Here is a 21370-nt window from a genome sequence, read left to right as displayed (position 1 = left end):
AATAACGTGTACGAAGGATACCGACCTTACGTCACTTCGAAAGGTTCAAAATGTGATTCCAATGAGTCCAGCATGCATCATATATATGTATCTATTTTACTCTACCGAGCCACGCTATAGTTGGCCAGGTATGGCACCTATTGTGCAACCACTGATCAGTTGGGTTTTACCGAGCTCCACGTGGCCGGGTACGATTCTACCGAGCCCTATGATGGCCGGGTACGTTTTACCGAGCCTATTATGGCCGGGTACGATATGATGATGGTGATGCCCACAAAGGCATATGTTTTAAAAGTTTATGTATATATATATATATATGTATCATGTATTTCATGTTAGTAGCCCTCAGAGGTACCCAGATGTCACAGGTTGTATATTCTCTATCCATGTTTACATTATTGTTCTTACTTATGCTTTCTTGCCTCACATACTCAGCACTTTATTCGTACTGACGTCCTTTTTATTTGTGGACGCTGCATGTCGTGCTGCAGGTCCTGATAGACAGGTAGACGTAGCTCCCCCACCACAATAGGCTGTCCAGTTCAGCGGTTATTGGCGAGATCCCTTCTCCGGACTTGCCGTGGTCTTGGTATGCATTTTTGTTATAGACCTTATGGGTATGTCGGGGCCCTGTTCCGGCAATGTTGTAGCACTTATGTTCTTTTAGAGGCTCATAAACAGGTGTCGACTTATGTATGGTTTAGAATGCCTTTTCAGCTGATTTTTGTTGTATAGTCTTTCATGGCATCATGATAGCTCGTACCTTATATATAGTTTCTTGACAGTCTTGTCGTCCCATGTTATGTATGTTCATGATATTATCTTTCATTGTTGGATGTTCATGATCCATGTCTACTATTTATATTGATCTTGTCGACCCTTAAAGATAATAAGGAAGGTTAGATAAAATGTACGTTGGTGCTCGGCAAGTATGGTCCGGGTGCTAGTCATGACCCTCCAGTTGGGTCGTGACATAATAGAGGGTGATTCAAACCCAATATATATTCCTAACCTTCTTTGGGGGCCCATCTTATTGCGTTGTGGTGGTGTTACTAGCACATCCAAAAAATTGTAGATGGGCAATATCTGGTTCATGACCAAAAACTAATTGTGATGGAAAATATTTATTATAATGTGTCGGTCTGAGACGTATAAGTGATATTGCGTGCAAGATAGCATGGCCCCAAACAGTAATGGGCAATTTTGTTTTCATAAGTAGTGGTCTTGCTATCAATTGCAGTCATTTAATAAATGACTCTCCAAGGCCATTTTGAGTATGAACATAAGCTACAGGATGTTCAACTTTTATCCCAACTGATAGACAGTAATTATCAAAAGCTTGAGATGAGAATTCTCCAGCATTATCAAGGCGAATAGCCTTTATAGGATAATCTGGGAATTATGCCCTTAATCAAATTATTTGGGCTAATAACTTTACAAACGCTAGGTTGCGAGATGATAGTAGGCACACATGAGACTATCTTGAAGGTGCATCTATTAGGACCATAAAATATCTAAACAACCCACTTGGTGGGTGAATAGGCCTAAATATATCCCCATGTATACGTTCTAAAAAGGCAGGGGACTCAATGCCAACCTTCATTGGTGATGATCTAGTAATCATTTTGCCTTGATAACAAGTATCACAAGAAAATTCATCATTTGTAAGAATCTTCACGTTCTTTAACGGATGCCCACTCGAATTTTCAGTAATTCGTCTCATCATTATTGATCCAGGATGGCCCAAACGGCCATGCCAAAGCACAAAAGTATTTGAATCAGTAAACTTCCGGTTTACGATAGAGTGTGCTTCAACTGTACTAATCTTTGAATAGTATAAGCCAGAAGATAAAGTTGGTAACTTTTCTACAATGCATTTCTGGCCAGAAATATTCTTTGTAATACAAAGATATTCCACGTTCATTTCATCTATTGTCTCAACATGATACCCATTTCGGCGGATATCTATAAAACTCAACAAGTTTCTTCGGGACTTGGAGGAGAACAATGCATTATCGATAATAAGTTTTGTTCCCTTAGACAGAAATACAGTAGCTCTTCCGGAGCCTTCAATCAAACTTATATTACCAGAAATTGTTGAAACATTTGCTTTTTCCTAATGCAAATAAGAAAAGTATTTCTGATCTTTAAATATGGCATGAGTTGTTCCACTATCAATTACACAAATATCTTCATGATTGGTCTTTGATCCAAACACAATTTGAGGATTATCCATATTCTTCAAAATGACATAAACAAAATAAATATGATAGTAAACATCATTTTCAAAGCATAACTTTTATTTATGTACAACAATTACATAACCATACTATCTACTATAAACAACAAAAATTAAAATATTTATATTTCTACAGATTCACTACCGATCACATGACTTGTTTCTCCTTCTGGGAGTGCAAAATAATCAGCTACATCCAAATGCATGAAGTCTAAATTATCTTCAGAAATAAAATTTGCTTCAGCATTTTTCTCTGTCTTCTTCAGGGAGGCTTGATACAGCTCAACCAGGTGCTTTGGCGTACGACATGTACGTGACCAGTGCCCTTTTCCTCCATGTCTATAGCATGCATTTTCTGGCTTTGCTGCTTGCACCGCTTCATGCTTTTATTCCTTCCTTTTCCATTGCTGGTGGTGAGGAGGGTTCTTTGGTGCATTGTTATTACCACGATTAGAGTTTCCTCCCCGACCACGGCCATGACCACGACTGGGGCCACGTCCTCTTCCACACTTAACTTGGTGGAAGTTCGTCTCATTCACTTCAGGGAATGGACAAGAACCAATAGGTCAGCTTTCATGGTTTTTCATTAATATCCCATTATGTTGCTCGGCTACAAGAAGATGTGAGATAAGTTCAGAATACTTTTTGAATCCCATCTCTCGATATTGCTGCTGCAGGAGCATATTCGAGGCATGAAAAGTGGTGAAAGTTTTCTCCAACATATCATGATCAGTAATATTATCACCACATAGTTTCAATTGGGAAATAATTCAGAACATAGCAGAATTATACTCACTGATAGATTTAAAATCTTGTAGCCTTAGATGAGTCCAATCATAACGTGCCTGTGGAAGAACGACCATCTTCAGGTGGTCATATCTATCTTTCAAATTATTTCACAGTATGATTGGATCTTTAACAGTAATATATTCTATTTTCAGGCCTTCATCAAGGTAATGGCGTAGGAATATCATTGCTTTGGCACGATCTTGGTTTGATGCCTGATTTTTATCTTTGATGGTGTCTGCCAGACCCATCGCATCAAGATGAATTTCGGTATCAAGCACCCAAGATATGTAGTTTTTGCCCGATATATCCAGGTCTACAAACTCAAGTTTAGAAAGATTTGACATTATTTAGAAAAAGAAAGTTCGTACATCTGATACTTTCAAAGTATTTTCTCGAGATGGCAGAGTCTCGTGCTGATAACGTGTTATAAAATAAAGACAGTAAAGTAAAGACAAGTATAGAGAGAAACTGATATATTATTCAAACTTCAAACTTATGTACATAATGAACTGAATTCTCCTCTATTTATAGAAGAAAGGAAGTTGTTGTGTAAGCTGCTACTGCAAGCTGTTGTGTAAGCTGCTTGTAAGATGCTGCTGCAAGCTGTTGTGTAAGTTGCTGCTGCAAGATGTTGTGTAAGCTGCTTGTAAGCTGTTGTGTAAGCTGCTACTTTAAGCTGTTGTGCCAGATATAGATAATCTTCTACCATGGATAATATTTATCCATAATGGAGTACCGAAAAGATAAGCTTCTTCAGGAGGCTTATTTCCAATGGAGTACTAAATAGATAAACATATTTACGGCAGAGCCTCATATGGATAAGCTTCTTCAGGAAACTTATTTACTACGGAGTACTAAATGAACATCCATAATATAATATATTTATAACAAAATGCACTTTTCCCACTCTTTTTTAAGTATACTATATGCACGGGCCCAACAATTTGAAATGAAAAGTACAAGACCAACAATTTATATCGGCTCTTGTTCATTAGTACATTTATTTTTCATTTTTATATAGAAAAGAATCATTTTCGTTATCTATTTCTTAAACTTAAATTGTTATCTAGTATATAAGAAGGCACTTGGGAATAAGTATTGCAAGAGTATTTTCAATTTCACCTTTAAAGTTACATGCGCAATTTAAATTATTGATGATTTAGGTATGTGCTTCTTGATAAAAGTAGTTCTGAAAGGCCCTACTGTTCTCTTCCATTTCTCAAAACAGACCTTGAGCAATCACTTCCATCTCCCATTACTCAAGTTCACCATGGAAGGCTTTACCTTCCTCACTGAATGAACATTTCTCTGGATTAGGCTTTCTTTTTCACAAGACAGAAGTGAATGTAATAGGACATTAATACGACAACAACAAACTTTACAACGTTAACTCCAATGAAAATATAAGTCCTACCTTCAACTTTTCACATAACAGGATAAGGTGAAGTAATAACAGTAAAGAACAAACGTACACGATTACACTCGTTTTTCAATATTAAGACGAATAAAGATGTGCACTATACATGTTTTCAGCCATATCCAGAGTTATTCCAATCATGCTAGCTAATCATTCCCCTCGCAGTGCTATGTTTCTATAGTTCAATAGTTTTAATGAGTCTCAATCTCTTACCTCCATGCTGCACTGTAAAGAATTATATTCCATAGGTACCTTCTTGAGCATACATAAGATCTGTCTGAAGAAAATTTTGCACACAAAGTTGTGTATGCAGTATAGTCTTACCATCACCTAGGAGTGCATCTTGCTGACCGCCTACTAAGCCTATTATATGCCAACATCATGATAATTACCATTATGTTGAGCAAAAAATAGAAAGTTAATTTTAATTGTTTATAATATAGCAATTAATTCTTAACATATACAACTAAAACTAAAATTCATATACCCATATTTACACCATCAAATGTTTTCAGTGTCTCCATTTGCATTTTTGGAAATATCGTCGTCTATATAGATTCAGCTTATGTGCCTTCAAGCAACCAGATTTATCGTGACAATATTGAAATGAATATATGCTTTACAAATTTGAAAAACTGCATTTGTTAATCACACTGCAGAGCCTACATCACAACGTTGACAGGTCAAATATTCCAAGCCAATTAGCCAAGCTATAATTACTACCTAAGAATTGTTTATTCATTTTATAATTACTTTTTGTATCAACCACTATACCAACAACTTATCTACCACCATTTTAACTACGTCATCTGAAGGAGCCTAGGCATATTCAAGAAAAAGATCTAAGACCCAGAGAATAAATTATCAACTTCACCACACTTGTTGATATTGGTACTGAAAATTTGAACAACTAAGAAATGTGCAAATAATGACAGAATTATATAACATCACAAAAGCTAAGCATGAAACCTCGTCAGTCATCTTTGGCAGGTCGTTAGTAGCATTTTACAATGTTTGTTCAGTGTTTCCAGTTCAAAAGGCATTGGGCATTAGAAAACGGTTAATAATTAAGCTACATCTTAATGTACTAATTCATATAAGACACATCCTACTTTGTACCAAAAAGAGAAACTTTTTATTACAGTGAAATCTCATATATTTATATAATCATTTTTAAGGTAAAGAGATTGCAAATAGCATACGGAGAGATCTTAGCACTAAATGACATTCATACTTGTTCAGTGACCATCCACTGGTTCATTATCTTAGTTGAACCAAATTAATTGATATACTGAAAATGTGAAGCATATTCAGCTGTGGCAGTGAGTGTGATATCTTCTAACAAAGCTAGTTTACAATAATGTGATTCAAGCCTACGAACGAAGAGACTGAGCACTACCGACCTTCGGAAATTACCTATGTCTAGTTTTTCAATTTTAATAACCATAAATAAATTATCAAGATAAAGAAATTTTGATGCGGAGCAGAAGAACTCGCAAGATTCACCTAACTTATTTGTTTTTGGGTCTTGTCCTACGATCAGTCTTTGTTTCTTTAGTCAGCTATTACATATTTAATATTACAAATGCATACTTCAATTGACTTATGATATCATGTGAATGATGAGTTATCCAAAGTGGAATCTTTTCAACTTTTAACAGTAGGTATTCACTGTAGTTCTCAAAATGAAATCTTTTTAACTTCTGACAGTTAGTATTCAATATAGCTCTCATAGAATATTTCTTATACTATAGCTTTGATCTCAAAAAGTGTAAATATAAACTCCAAGAGTTATATGAATGTTATAAAATTGCTCTTAATATACCACTCATTACTTGCAACTTGCCAGCGATGGCAAAGGTTGTTGTTTCTTTCACCTTTTCATATTAATAAGAGTAGTTATTTGGAATCGCATGCTGCCAAAACAAAAAGAGCCCAAATAAGCTCTTCGTAATCACCAACAAAATTCTAAAACAAATTAAAAAAAATAAAGAGACAAGAATACAAAAAACAGCCTTAAAGAAAAGTCAGAAATATGTTGTCACAGAGACAGTGAAAAGATACCATAGAGGGCAATAAAGTTAAGGGCTTATTTTCACAATTACTGGAGCATAAAATGCAATCACCTGTAAGAGCAGCACACATCTAATGTAGAAACATAGCTTATTCAGGAACTCAAAAGGAAAAGCCCCAATTTCTAAATAAAATTCTAATATAATCCCCAAACCCGATTTTGAGAAAACTCATTAAAATTCCCATCATAAATTGCTTATAAGAATCTATGAACAACTATAAAGCAAGGAAAAGATTGAAATTTAAGGAGAAAACTACATCTTTTACCATTGATATTTAACAGTGTGATTGCTTTTCAAACTTTAGAAATGTCCTCAACCACCAGAGAAAAATCATGAAGTCACTAGTCTAGGGGTTTGTCGACGCCTACAAACGACAATTCAATTTTGCTTGCAAGAAAGATCTTTACACTTTCTGAAAAGAAGACCAGGGAGAGTGAGAGCAACTAAGAAAAGTGGAAAGAAGGCAATGGAACATAATAATTCTGGAATTATGTCCAGCATGCAGTAAATGACGGAGCTAAAAGACAGTTTTGCTCTTGGTCGACCAACTTCTCATTTCTATATAATAGAAATGTGTCTAATTATTGTGGAGCTGAACGTGACTGTGAAGAATAAAGACGACGCACTACAAGAAAGTATGGAATTTGCAACAATTTTTTAGCAACAACTATAGTATTGTTGGCAAAAATGAACAAATAGCAACAAACTTTATAAAGTTGTTTCTATATCATATAATTTTTAAACACAAAATTTTTCTTGTTAGCAAATATTATAATATTGTTGCTATATTCTGTCGTTTAGATAATTAATTTTAAATTAAATAAATTGGCAACAACTTTTTTGCATCAATCAAAGTGTTGTTGGTAATTGTAATAAATGACAACAACTTGATAAAATTGTTGCTATTATCATAGAACATTTAGCCACGACTTTTTCATTGTTACCAGCGTTTTATATTCTTATTGCTATATTTATGGACAATATAATAAATTTAAAATATAAATAGAATTGGCAACAATAAATTTGTATTGTTGGCAATACACTTTATTTTTGCCAACAATATAGGTGGGTTGTGGTCTAAACCTTAACTAATTATTTTTCAGTTTTCCGCCAAAATCAAACGCGGCAAAATTTTCTCTGTTAATCACTTTTTCCGGATTTTTAGCCCACTCTTTTAGTTGCTCTGGGTAAGTTTTTTGTTGCTGCCATATTTTATTTGAAAACATAGTAGTTTTAAAATATAATAAATTAGCAATAATTTATATTTGGTAGAACCCTTAATTGTCTCAGCAAGTTTTGTTCACGCCTTAATTTTCTCAACAGGTTTGGTTAGTGGCCTAAGATTTAGCTAAGTATTTTTCAACTTTCCGCCAAAAGAAAAGCGGCAAACCGGTTTTTTTTCTTTTTAATTATCTTTTCCTTAATCCTTAGCCTATTTAGTTACCATTCTAGCAAGGTTTTCTCCTTTATTGTTCTACAGCACCGAGCAATTGGTTCTGGTCTATTCTTTACTTCATTATTTCTCGTCTACAAAGTCTGGTGAGTCTTGCTGATTACTATTCATCTATAGTGTGTTCCTTCGCTCGTATCACTGTTCGTTCAATTTATATGCTGTTATTTTTACTATATTTTAGTATAGAGTCTTTCTCTGACCTTTTCCATATTTAATTTTTTGCTAAATTGACAGCAAAAAAATTGAGGGACAGTTAATATTTTATATTTTTGTAGGTTATTATATGATGGATAAAAGTTGGATACTTCTTAGGAACAGAGCATTACCAGAATACTTGAATGGCGTGGAACAATTTTTAAACTTTGCATTTTCAAATCCTAATGTTGGTATAAGAATTCAATGTCCGTGCACTAACTGTAACCATGTGCGTAGGAAAACACGAGAAGAAGTCAAAATAGATATACTTAGGTGGGGTATAGATCCAACATATAATAGGTGGATTCATCATGGTGAGTCGGATTCATCTTCAGATGATGAAATAAATTCTAGTGCAAATTCAGATTTAGAAAATGATGATGCTACCACTTTCGAGATGTTGCATGACATGTATCACGGTGTTCCTACAGATAATATAACTCATGATCAGTCTGATGAGTCGGCTGAGTCTAGATATGAAGAACCTAATGCAGAAGCTAAGAGTTTTTATCGGTTGTTAAAAGATGCAGAGCAGAAGTTATATCCAGATTGTGAAAAGTTCTCGAAGCTCTCTTTTGTAATGCGTCTTTTTCAAATGAAGTGCTTGCATAGTTGGAGTAATACTTCATTAGACTCTTTGTTAAAACTATTAAGTGATGTTTTTCCCAAAGGACATGTGCTCCCTAATTCTATTTACGAAGTTCAAAAGATTATTAAAGATTTGGGTCTAGATTATGTGAAAATAGATGCTTGTATTAATAATTGCATCTTATATAGAAAGGAATATGCGGATCTTGAGCAATGTCCTAAATGTGGTGAGAAAAGATGGATAGTACGGAAAGGAGAAAATGATGACAATGAGGTTGCTTCAAGTAAATTGAATAAGAGAAAGAAAGGAATTCCTAGAAAAATTCTTAGATACTTTCCTTTGATCCCAAGATTACAACGGTTGTTTATGACTAAAAGAACCGCAGAAAATATGAGGTGGCATAAAAATAAGCGAGTTGATGATGGAGTATTAAGGCATCCAGCTGACTCACTGACATGGAAAACTTTTGATGAGAAACATTTGAATTTTGCATCAGATCCACGTAATGTAAGACTTGGACTTGCTTCAGATGGTTTTAATCCTTTTGGTTCCATGAGTAATGCCTATAGTATGTGGCCAGTATTCTTGATTCCGTATAATCTTCCCCCATGGAAATGCATGAAACAATCTAATATTTTGTTATCCTTACTTATTCCTGGCCCAAAAAGCCCTGGTATGGATATAGATGTGTATCTCCAACCTTTGGTTGATGATTTGAAAAAATTATGGGAGGACGGAATTGAGACTTATGATGCTTTTAAGCAACAAAATTTTCAATTGCGTGCTTCTTTGTTGTGGACAATTAATGACTTTCCAGCATATGCCATGTTGTCCGGTTGGAGCACAAAAGGTAAATTTGCTTGTCCAGTTTGTCATATAAATACTTGCTCCATTTACTTGAAATATGGTCGAAAGCATTGCTATATGGGTCATCGTAGGTTCTTGGAAATAAATCATCCTTATCGTCGGACCAAAAGTTCTTTTGATAACACAAGGGAAGAAAGACCTGTACCACAAGCATTGAGTGGAGATGATGTGCTTGCACAACTAAATACATCCTTACAAGGATCCACGGGTGACAACACAAGAAAAAGAAAACGAGATGCCGAAAGACGTGACAACTGGAAGAAGAAAAGTATATTCTTTGAACTCCCATATTGGAGGACTGTATTATTGAGACATAATTTGGATGTAATGCATATAGAAAAAAATATTAGTGAAAGTGTGATAGGAACATTGTTAGATATTGACGGAAAAACAAAGGACACATTGAAATCTCGATTGGACATACAAGAGATGAGAATCAAAAAGCCTCTTCATCCAATAAAATGTGGGGATAAGTACATACTTCCTCCTGCTAGTTATACAATGTCCAAAACTGAGAAGATTAAATTCTGTCAACTCATCAAAGATGTCAAGTTTCCGGATGCTTATGCTTCTAACATTAGTCGTTGTGTCAATGTTAAGGAAGCTAGACTTTTTGGACTTAAAAGTCACGATCACCATGTTATTTTCCAGCGTATCTTTCCACTTATCATCAAAGGGATTTTGCCAAAGGATGCATATGATCCGTTAATTGAATTGTCATTATTCTTTAGTGATTTGTGCGCTAAAGAGTTACATATGGATAAGTTAGATAAAATAGATAAAAGTATACGAGTGACAATTTGCAAACTAGAACGTATATTCCTACCATCGTTCTTTGATGTTATGGTTCATTTGGCAATCCATTTAGCAAAGGAGGCAAAGGAGGGTGGTCCTGTTCAATTTCGATGGATGTATTTCATCGAGAGGTTAGATTTTTACTACTCTAGAAAAACAATTTAGTTGCAATTTGCTCGAAACTAATATATCTTTACTTAACAGAATGTTGCGCACATTAAAAGGTTATGTACGCAACATGGCTCGCCCAGAAGGGTCAATTGCTGAGGGCTATCTTGCAGAGGAATGCATGGCATTCTGTTCCAAATATTTGACTGATATGGAGACAAAGGAAAATCGCCCGGATAGGAATTCTAATTCTTCCAACATGGATCCTAATGGCTTATCTGTATTCAACTGTCGTGGTAAGCCATTTGGAGGGGGTGATTGGACAAAATTGAATGATCTTGAAATCAAGCAAGCACATTTTTACATCCTTCAAAATTGTGCAGAAATTGGCCCTTTTATCGAGTAAAATACTTTTCACTTATTTTACATTCTTTTCTTCTTATGAATTCTTTCAACGACTATCTTGTAATGTTTTTATTTTATTTTATGTTCACCATCTATAGGGAACATTTAGAAATATTAACAAAGGAGAATAGTAGAAATGTTGCCAAGAGGCACAAGGAGGAATTTCCTTTATGGTTTCAGAAAAAGGTAACTTATATAATTCAATGTTGGTTGATATTTGTTTAGGACAATTCATAAATTTTATTTTTAAGTAGTACTAATATTTGTGAGTTTGTAATGAATAGGTGATACAATTAAAAGATAACGGTGACAGTCGAATTACTGATCAATTGCTAGCTTTGGCAAGAGGTCCAGATTTACGAGTTGAATGCCATAATGGATATGTCTTGAATGGTTTTAGGTTTCGAACAATGGCATCTGAGAAATTTTTAAAAACTCAAAATAGTGGTGTAGTTGTAAAGAGTGATGAATATACAGAAAATGCTGATTATTATGGAAAGATAAGAAGAATACTAGAAATCCAATATCTGGATAAAAATTCAGTGACATTATTCCAATGTGACTGGTTTGAAGTTCCGCCTCAGGGTCGAAGTCAAAGTAGAGGTTACCAAAGGGATGAATATGGATTCATATGTGTGGATGTGACACGACTTCATTACATAAATGATCCATTTATTCTAGGATCACAAGCTCAATCTGTGTATTATGTAAAACATGATCAAAATGAGAATTGGAATGCAGTGGTAAGGGTAAGACTACGAAACTTGTATGATCTACCCGAACAAGATGATGAAACAGAACCCTATCAATTAACTGACCTGGTTGAAAGGGAAGAGCAAAATCTTCAAGTAGAATCAGACACTGATATGATTAGAATACAGAGAGAAGATATTGATGGATTGAGCGTTGAAGCACCTTCTCTCAATAATGAGGAAGAAATAGACTTAGAAGTTGTAGATGAATCGGATCATGAAGATAGGGATGACTCAACAGATGAAGAATATTTTTCTGAGGATGAACATGATGAAAAAGAGGATGATGATTGGCTATGAGATTTTCACCACCTTGCCCGAATGGTTAATTTCTCCTTTTAGCTTTTTTATTTATTTCTTTATTATGTTTGTTACTATATAACTTCATTTAATATTTAGAATGTTTATTTTCGTCCCATGCCACATACTGATTCAAAATATATCATGATTACATGATTTTATATCTAACATTCGCTATTTAGTCACTGTATTTATTTATTTTTACTTAAATAGTCTGTTTGAACATACATCTTAATCTATAGTTATGTTGTTGGATAGATTATTTTCTGATTGACAATATGTGCAATGTTCTGCCTTCACTTCTACTTTCAACTAGTTTCAGTATAATTATTTTTATTATGTCTTGCAGACTATCATGATGACAAATGCGCATGTTTCTGAAAGTGTTGAATCTGCTGGAGTAATTTCAAACCCACAACCACGTGAGTTGATTCATTTAGTAAAAAGTAGCTTTGAGAAATCTCATGCTTGTATAACTTAATAGAAACAGACTTTTTTATGCCTTCAAATTTAGTAATAAATTCTTATAAAGAGTAGGATTTAATTATTTGACTAATTGATTTGTTTGTAGTCACTTTGAGTGAAGTATGATACTAATATATACTTTAAATCATATGCTTTTTTGAACTACTAATCTTTTAAATTTCCTCATGCATTTCAAGCAGAAGATACAATAGATTGTTAGTTGCTATTTATTGTATAAACATTCATTTTGTAGAGGAAGAGAAATTGTTCTCCATCTATTTGTGGATTAGAGATCACATCTTTATATTAATTGTCAACTGTAGTTACTTGGGAAGTTGAAGTTTGTAAGGACTTCATATGAAAAATACCATGCCTAGGGTCGATAAATCTATTTTCTTGCAGTACTAGTATTTTTCTCAGTGATGAATTGATGTTGAAGTTTTCTGGACTCTTTCATTTTAATATTCTTATGTATTGCTGAAGGACAAATGAGAAAGGGAAGGGGGAAGACTAGAGGGTTTTCAATCCAAAAGAAACGCAAAAATAATCCCAATGGAAAGCTGGAGGTGATTATTCCACCCGATCGAACAGTAGCAGTTGGTCCTGGAGCTAATAATTTTGTTACTGAGCTTTCAGTCACAGTTGACCAGAATGCTAAGCATGATGTCAAAACTTGGAAGAAAGTTTCTGATCTAGCAAAAGAAAGGATTGTTGCTCATATGCTGGTAATTCTCTTTGTATATTTTAAGTTTATAGTTTTTTGTTCTTGAATGAGTAGTAATCAACCAAATAGCATATTTAGTAACAGTTGCCCATTATAGTAGTAGTATATATAAAGAACAGTAGGCATATTTATTAATCTAATGGTTCCATCTTTGAAATCCTTTATTATAAGTTCCACATACAAATCTATTTGGTTGCTAGTAGAGTCTTAGGTGACAAAGGTATCACTTCTAATTTTTTGATGTGAGTGCAGGACGCCTTTGAAATTACAGACACGCAACACACTAGGGAAACTATCCTTCATACAGCTAATAATTTGTATCGATATCGTCGTAGTAGGCTCCATGATCATTTCAAGAAATTTGCTACAAAGGAGGAACGATTGCAAAACATACCAGAAGATGTCACTGAAGTTGAATGGAAATTCTTGGTGGAGTATTTCGACTCTGATCCTTTCAAGGTAATTAAATGAAATATGCGCAAAAGCTATTATTTAGCTAAAAGAATTTTGAAAAATGTCTACGTCAACCAGGGAAGTTACAAAAAACTAAGAAAGCAACCTATGAAATGGAACTTAAATTTTCATGACCAGACTCAAAGTCTTGTTTATTTCTTATTTTACTTTTTATACTTGAATCATAAGTTATATCATTGATTCATATTCAATGCAGAGAATGAGTGCTAGAAACAAAATAAACAAGGAAAAACAAGGAATCAATCATATTTGCGGTAGAAAATCCTTCGGGGCAGTCTCTTTTGAAGAGGTGAGATATGTCTTATTTAATGAATTTAGTAATTCTTTCTTCAATAACGTAATTTTATTTATTTTGTTAGAGAGATGCAATCACCGGAAAAGAGCCAAACTTTCAGAAACTTTGGGAGAAAACTCACATGAAAAATGGTCATTGGGTCAACGATGCCGCTGCTGAATTGAATGTACATACAAACCTCTAATATTTAATCCTATGATATGAGTTTATTGAAACAAATATTGAAAACTAAAGCTTGTATGTCCTGTTTGTAGGATAAAGTGAATGAATTGGTTGCAGAGCAAGTTCAAGAAACAGAAGAGGGTACTGATATGGACCATATTGTTAATGCGTCCTTTATAAAAATTGTTGGAGAAAAGTCAGGCTATTACCGCGGCCAAGGATCGGGACTTAAGCTAACAAATAAGCGATCCATGCAAGGGCTTCAAGAGCAACTGCAAGCGCACAAAAAAGAGGTGGAAGAAGAACGCCATAAACGAGAGAGTGTAGAATCTAAACTTAAAGAAGTGCAAGAGCAACTTGAGGAGGAGCGAAAAAATCTAGAAGTCATTAAAGCTCATGTAGGAGTCATGGAAGTTCGTGTAGGACGTGAGCAGAAAATGTTAAAAGAGGGCATGGTGGGACTTGCATCCCTTATACAAGGTTCCAAGGTATTCATTTAGTTATTCTATAAATCTTTTGAGCTAAATTAGAAGTTGTATCATGTAACAATGATTCACGTGTTATATCTTTGAACATTTCTAATGTTTCTCTGTTTGGTATCATTTCACCTGAAATTGGTCTTTTAGACAAACTTGAAAACCTTATTATGTTTGCAGATAACTTAACTGGTACACTCCCTTTAGAAATATTCAAGCTTTCTTCTATCAAATACGTTAATCTTTAGTGATTTAGAAGTGTTCATTTGCCTTTTAGAGAAATCATATATAGCAGACTGTCACTACTTTCTTAATGAATTATATTGGTATATTTAGTGTTATAGAAGTGTTCATTTGCCCTTTAGATGTGTTCCCTTGAGATTCTTATTTTCTATGCGCATGTAATGCTAGCTCTACGGACATGCACATACTTTCCAGTGAAATGTGTTCCTATTGAGGTCCCTGCTGCTGTTTACATCACACAATTAAATAAAACCTCCAAATATCCAGATATTCAATGCTATGACATGATATTCCTTTGAACTTAAATTTTGACCGCTGGCCTAGTGACTTGATGAATGGGATGTTGACCACCCACAAGTGCAGGTTTTCCCTTCACGTGTGTCTGGCTAATGCTTGTCCAAAAACCTCCCACTGGCAAAGGATAAAGGGTAATACATGTTGTGACTCCTGTCTTGACAATTCACTATCTATGTAGTAGTTTAAGAGATCTCAAGTTGTGTATCTTCCCAAACCATGCAGTTTTCTTCAGTGAAGTAGATGAACTTTCTAAACTAAATTATCGACTAGGTATCGAAATGAATCATCATCTTCTTGTAGCATTTTGGTGAGTCTCTAATTCTACGTTAAGAGGAGGGAATTGACATTGTAATGCTTTAAGCGCTTTGCCAAATATACTTTAGAAATAGTGGAGTTTAATTTGTTTTCATTCTTTTCTTGCCTCATTTAATTATTTTGCTTTTGGGGTGTTACTGAGTGGAAGGAGGGTTATCTATAGTTGAAACATTGAGTTCTGCAAAATTGACCAGTTGCATCAAAATCCACTGAATGATGCTTTTATCCAAGATTAAGCTTCTCCATAATGTCCTAGCTATCACATTAGAGGTGGCAGGGTCTATAGAAATTATGTTTCTAATAGTTTCTTCTGATTTTCTGACTCTTAGCTCGCTGGTACTACCTTTTTGGTTATGTTATTGTTACTATTCTATTGTCGCATTTCATCATCTTGTGTTGAGGGTCTATCGGAAACAGCTTCTCTACCCCAGGGTAGGGGTAAGGTTTGCGAATACACTACCCTCTCCAGACCCCACTTGTGGGATTACACTGGTTTGTTATTGTTGTTGTTGTTGTACTTAGTGTTTTCCAATAATTCTTTGCTATTGTTCTGGAAAATGAAACTTGTCATAGTCTTTTTGATATTACAAAATAGTTTCATCCTTGGTACTATCATGTTTAAGATCTTTATTTGTGCTCTGTTTAACAGACTCGACTTCCTGCTGCACTTTTCAATATTATTACAAATTTAAGTGGTTCAGATGAGGCAAGTCCTGCAAGTCCCACAGATGACATCATGGTAAGTAAACTCCACCTAATTCACGTAAAAGTAAATTTCTTATACATAAGTAGATACATCTTAGAAGGAACAAGAGTACCAGAAAGAATTATGTTAATTCATGAATGCCTGTATTTTGATAATCATCTCTCATCCTAAGTAATTATTTGATATATATCACCTAAACTCTAGAAAAATATAAATCACAATATCTTCGCTTTCAGTACACATCTTAAGTAAGAGTGGAAGCCACCCCAGCCTTTTTAAAATTTGATGTCTGATTTTAACAATTTTGCCAAGATTTTGTAGCACATTTATCGTCATGTTTTCTACATGACAGTTTCTTTTTGCAAGAAATAGTATCCTTATCATATGGCCCCACGCTTGTGCATCCTTATGTGCATATATGCTCTAGACAATCCATTGCTTTGCTTAGCTCCAAATACAACCTCTGCTATGCTTATATTCATCTTTTGTACTGCAATAAAATGGATTATTTGTCTCTCCTCTCCTTCCTTTTTGACTTCTTATTTGGCTGCCTAAAAATACTATGGATGACATCCTGATAAGTAATATTCATAAAATAATACTAGTAAATAAATTTTAAATACATTTTAGCCTCTCTTCTTTCATTTTCCTTTAGATTTTTCCACTAGAACATAAAAATTTCAGTTTTATATAAGTACAGAAAATCTTTTTTACTTTCAAAACTCTACAACTTCATTTATGTACAACTACCTTTATGTGATAGGATCTTGTGACTAATAGTAATTACTCAACAAGGGGAACAACAACCTAAATAAAAAAGAAATGAATTACATGTATTGGCAAGACAAAGATACTTAAATTGAGAGAGGCACTGACAATGAAGCATTATATGTTCAGTTGAAAATGTTAAGATCAAGAAGATCCAATTTAAATTCTATGAACATTACAGAGTGTTTGTCCAAGTTGGATAATGGTGTCCATTCATTTTTGTATTTTAAATAGTGTTACCTTTCTATTGTTAGCAATGTACATGTTAGTATATGTTTAGTTGGTTGCACCTCTGTTCTTGCAGTCATTTTAGTTTAATGAGGTTAAAGAGTTTCTGAAATATTTTCTAATCTATTTTTCAGTTTTTTTGGAGTGGATACTTGATATGATATCTTGGAGGTTATGTTATAATGCTTTTTTAGCTGAATATTTCTACCCCTACCGTACTGTCTAATGTAAATAGGCATTTGTGATTCCCTCTATTTTAAATCAAAGTCTAATTATAAATTTTTTTGTAGGATGATGAAGCGTAAACCAACGCTACTTGCAATCTGATTCATGTGCTGCACAAGCCGGAAGATTTGTCTTTTGGGTTATATTATATTAGAATTTAGTGACCTAGGACATATGATGTTTTTATCCTTTTGTAAGTAAAAACTTTTAGAAGTATTTAGATTTTAGAAGGGTGTAAATATCTAGTACAACAACTTTATGTATTGACCTTTTGCATATATATATATATATAATATTTAGTAATTTATATACATTTGTTAAAAATATAAAAGCATATAGGAATTATGTATATAGCAACAAATCATAAGTTGTTGCTAAAAACATTCACGAAGCTTATATGCAACAATTAATGTTGTTGACATAAAGTAACTTATTGCCACAATAACGCTTGTTGCTAAAATTCTTGATAACAAATTAACTAGTAATTCCCGCCATTGTTTTTGCAACAACTTATATTGTTGGGAAAATGATTGATTTGTCGCAACAATTATTGTTGTTGCTGAATATTTTTATAAACCACAATTATACGCCTTTATAACAACAAAATATAATTTATTGCAACAAGAAGATTTGTTGCGTTAATTTAGCTTTTTGGCAACAACATTGATTCTTGTTGCATAGATTTTTCGCATCGGAGTTTGCTGCAACAACGTGCAACAACTTATTTTTTGTTGCGAAAAGTATTTTTCGCAACGACAACCAACATATTACAACAAAAAATATTATTGCAAATTCCGTAGTTTCTTGTAGTGACGGTTGCAATTTGTTTCAAATATGAAACTATATGAAGTTGACACTCTTGCAGAGGGAACCGAGTTATATATTTATTTCACAAAGACATAAATCATACTAGAAAATAAATTTATTATGTAGCCTGGGCTAAAATATTTGATTAATTTAAATGAACTGAATACCAACTACACTCAAATACACATGCAAGATACGTAAATCTTATGCTCATTCATATGCAAGGCATAGAAAACAAAAAATATTTAATGACTGCAATTGAAATAGAAATACTCACCTTAGAATCATTAAAAAAATAAAGATAATAACCATCTCTAATATTGCACATTAAACAAAAAAAGAAAAATTCAATTTGATAAGAGCCAATGTGACAATCTCAAACTAATTTGTATGCTAAACCCAAAAAAAAAAAAAAAAAAAAAACAAATACAAGAGCTCTCCAATATGAAGGTAGGACATTCAATTAGTGTAAAGCCATTGTAAGTTCAAATAGCCTTTAAAATGGACGCTAAAAGGGCAAACTAAGATGTTTTTAGAAGGGATATTATAGCCATTTTAATTTTCACAATAATTTTCGTTAAAGATGCAAACTTTTAGCGGCAATTATTTTAGATTTAGTGGCTGTATAAATGGATGCTAAAGGAGTATAATTAGCCATTTTGGATTGGATTTAGCAGCCATCATAATTGCCACAAACAATTGCCATTAAAGATAATAATTTTTAGCGGCAATACATCATACCTTTTACCAGCTTTTGTTAGAAAGGTCGCTAAAGGCTTTGCCGACCCCGGCTTCAGCGGCTAAACACCAATGGCAGGTAAAGAATATAGCGGTTATTGTTATTGCCGCTAAAGCCATTTTGTATTGCTGCTAAAGTCCCTTTTTGTTGTAGTGTGTGACGACCAATATCTCCAAAAGTTGGTTCTAATTTATGTCAAGCCAAAAATTTTTTAAAACAAAATTTGACTATGAGAACCATTATTGTAATACCTTTCACATACACAACTTTACAATATGTTGAACTCTAACCTTCATTTAGATTGACATATGGAATTAATCTTTGAGAAAGAATTCATATGTTGAGAAAGATAAATTATCTCAAGAAATATATCTCGGAATTCCCTGCGTCAATGGTTGTTTAATCCTGAAATAAGGGAACACAACTAAAGAATTAATATAAGAATGCTTATTGTATTGGTGTGTAAACGTACTACACCAAATTAAAAATTATAGAATAAATTAGAGTGGTTGATAACATTGCTATGATTAGATGCACCAAATTAAACTGTTGTGAACTCAGCGACTCACTCGGGAAGATATATTTTGGAATTTGGAAAATTATGCGTGGGACCCATTTTGAGCTTAGGCAGGCGCTCAGTGCGTGAAGGTGCAGCGTGAAGAAACTGGTTATAAATATAGTAGATGGCGTAGTGCATTTTTATGCGAAATGTGTCAAGTGTTAGCTCTGTGTCTCATCTCATCCCCAATTCTGTATCAGTCTATTCCTCATCTCCATTCTTCTTAGATTTCTATTGCATTGTCCTTATTATCATTAGCAATTACTTTGTAATTTTCATTAGTGTTGAGTTAATACAATTAGTTAGTTTGGTATATCATCTGGGTTGTTTCATTGGTGCGTTCATCCAGAGGTCTTCAATGGAGGACCAAATATTTTGAACTATCGATTATTCAGTTAAGGTCGTGAAGGATTCGTGGTCGAAGGATATCGCCGAAATTCATTCATTGTTACATGAGTTGGTTGAAACCCTTGCAACGAGTAAGCCTACTCCGGTGGAATTCCAACGATTTAGTACCGAGGATCCAGAGTTATGGATTTCTGAAGAATTTTACGGCACATCAGAAAATAATAAATTATTACGCGCGTCTATTTACCTAGAAGGTGAGGCGTTGGAGTGGTTCCGATGGCTTCTCCGGAACAAGCAATTGACGGATTGGGAACATTTTGTTGCAAAGGTGCGAATTCGTTTTCGTAAACAACATCTCGAATCGCCGGAAAGTCACATGGCTACAGTCAAGGATTATTCTACTGAAATTGAAGCCCAGATGTTCGACAATATGTTACATGGATGTTGTTATTCCAAGGTATTTGCTACTAAGCAATCAGATGTTGAAGTCCTTAATGATAAAACGGAATCTGGTTTAAACAATGCAAAATCAAAAGAGGTTTAGGTATTTGATGAAGGCTCTCACAGAAATGGCAACACGCATCAGTCTCATTCTGAGACCTTGCAAACCGAGGTTACTACTAAGGTTCTAGTTAATCATTACTTCTTTAGTGGTTTTAATTGGTTACAATTGTAATGTGACTAAACTACTGGAATCTAAAAATAAAGAGGAGGAAAACGCAAGTGACAATGCAGCTCAGGTATTTGAAATTTCTCCTCTAAGGGATGAAACTGGTTGTCAGATTCCTTCTACTAGCCAAGGATCTATCATGTCAAATACTATTGGGAGGTTTACTGGAATAGAATTTCCATTGGCTGATGCTACTCAAAATATATTGGGGCACCACTATGATTTAGACTTACACATATGCAATTGAGTTGATACTGGACAGGAGAAAATTTTTACTGGTTTGTTGATATCTTTATCGAGAGAGACTGCTAGGGAGCAGAAAGTACATGGGGTGCTCGAGGCTTTTGCTGATGGATATTTCAAGCAGTTGAGATTTCGAGTCATTGCTCACTGTTACAATGCCTGCCTAAGCTCAAAATGGATCCCACACATAATTTTTCAAATTCCAAAATATATCTTTCCCGAGTGACTCACTGAGTTCACAACATCGTGAGAAGCATGAAATCTTCACAGTGCGAACTGATCTCACATTGCATGCACATGCTAAACACCCTGGTGAACCACACCTATTTCATGGCACAGTTTATTTTGATTACATGGGCGGCGACTACAAGCCTCAATTTCAACTTGGTGCACAATTTGGAAGAAAAGAGACTAGAGCAACTTTCCTCAGAATAGGTTTGCACCCCTTGACGTTAATCATTTTAAGTAGCGGCATTTTATTCCATGCCCAGAAGCACGATGTTTTTGTGAATACAAAACAATATAAGAGGACAGTTTGTGCATTAGCCGTGCATAAGAATGAATTCCTTCTTGTTGGTGGAAGAATTCAGAAGAGGGTGGTGATGTTGGCATTCTCAGAAAGCAGTTACCTTGCAACAAGCT

At 34.3% G+C, this 21370-nt stretch overlaps 2 protein-coding genes across 2 annotated transcripts; both read left to right on the top strand.

Moving 5' to 3' along the window:
• Positions 1-7922: 7922 nt before the first annotated feature.
• LOC107793552 (uncharacterized) lies at positions 7923-20359 on the top strand. The gene is made up of 9 exons (XM_075221283.1): positions 7923-8059; positions 12334-12406; positions 12933-13174; positions 13426-13632; positions 13844-13936; positions 14007-14108; positions 14197-14592; positions 16085-16174; positions 19868-20359. The coding sequence occupies exons 2-9, from the start codon at positions 12340-12342 to the stop codon at positions 20357-20359; spliced, it is 1689 nt and encodes a 562-aa protein (XP_075077384.1). The 5' UTR covers positions 7923-8059; positions 12334-12339.
• Positions 8260-11984, top strand: LOC107793551 (uncharacterized). The gene is made up of 4 exons (XM_016615929.2): positions 8260-10550; positions 10624-10929; positions 11031-11118; positions 11217-11984. Exons 1-4 carry the CDS (start codon positions 8260-8262, stop codon positions 11982-11984), a joined length of 3453 nt encoding a protein of 1150 aa, XP_016471415.2.
• Positions 20360-21370: the final 1011 nt, after the last annotated feature.

This window comes from Nicotiana tabacum, chromosome 9, assembly GCF_000715075.1.
Source record: "Nicotiana tabacum cultivar K326 chromosome 9, ASM71507v2, whole genome shotgun sequence".
Classification (NCBI taxonomy): Eukaryota; Viridiplantae; Streptophyta; class Magnoliopsida; order Solanales; family Solanaceae; genus Nicotiana; species Nicotiana tabacum.
Note: the sequence above shows the minus strand (reverse complement) of the source record. Positions and strands in the feature narration are given on the sequence as shown.

Excerpts from the sequence above, each read along its gene's own strand:
- LOC107793551 (XM_016615929.2), top strand. The coding sequence starts at position 8,260 with ATGGATAAAAGTTGGATACTTCTTAGGAACAGAGCATTACCAGAATAC. Across the intron at positions 10,930-11,030 it reads GAAATTGGCCCTTTTATCGA|GGAACATTTAGAAATATTAA; the intron begins GTAAAATACTTT and ends CACCATCTATAG. Across the intron at positions 11,119-11,216 it reads CTTTATGGTTTCAGAAAAAG|GTGATACAATTAAAAGATAA; the intron begins GTAACTTATATA and ends TGTAATGAATAG.
- LOC107793552 (XM_075221283.1), top strand. The coding sequence starts at position 12,340 with ATGATGACAAATGCGCATGTTTCTGAAAGTGTTGAATCTGCTGGAGTA. Across the intron at positions 13,175-13,425 it reads GGATTGTTGCTCATATGCTG|GACGCCTTTGAAATTACAGA; the intron begins GTAATTCTCTTT and ends ATGTGAGTGCAG. Across the intron at positions 16,175-19,867 it reads GTCCCACAGATGACATCATG|GTCGTGAAGGATTCGTGGTC; the intron begins GTAAGTAAACTC and ends TATTCAGTTAAG.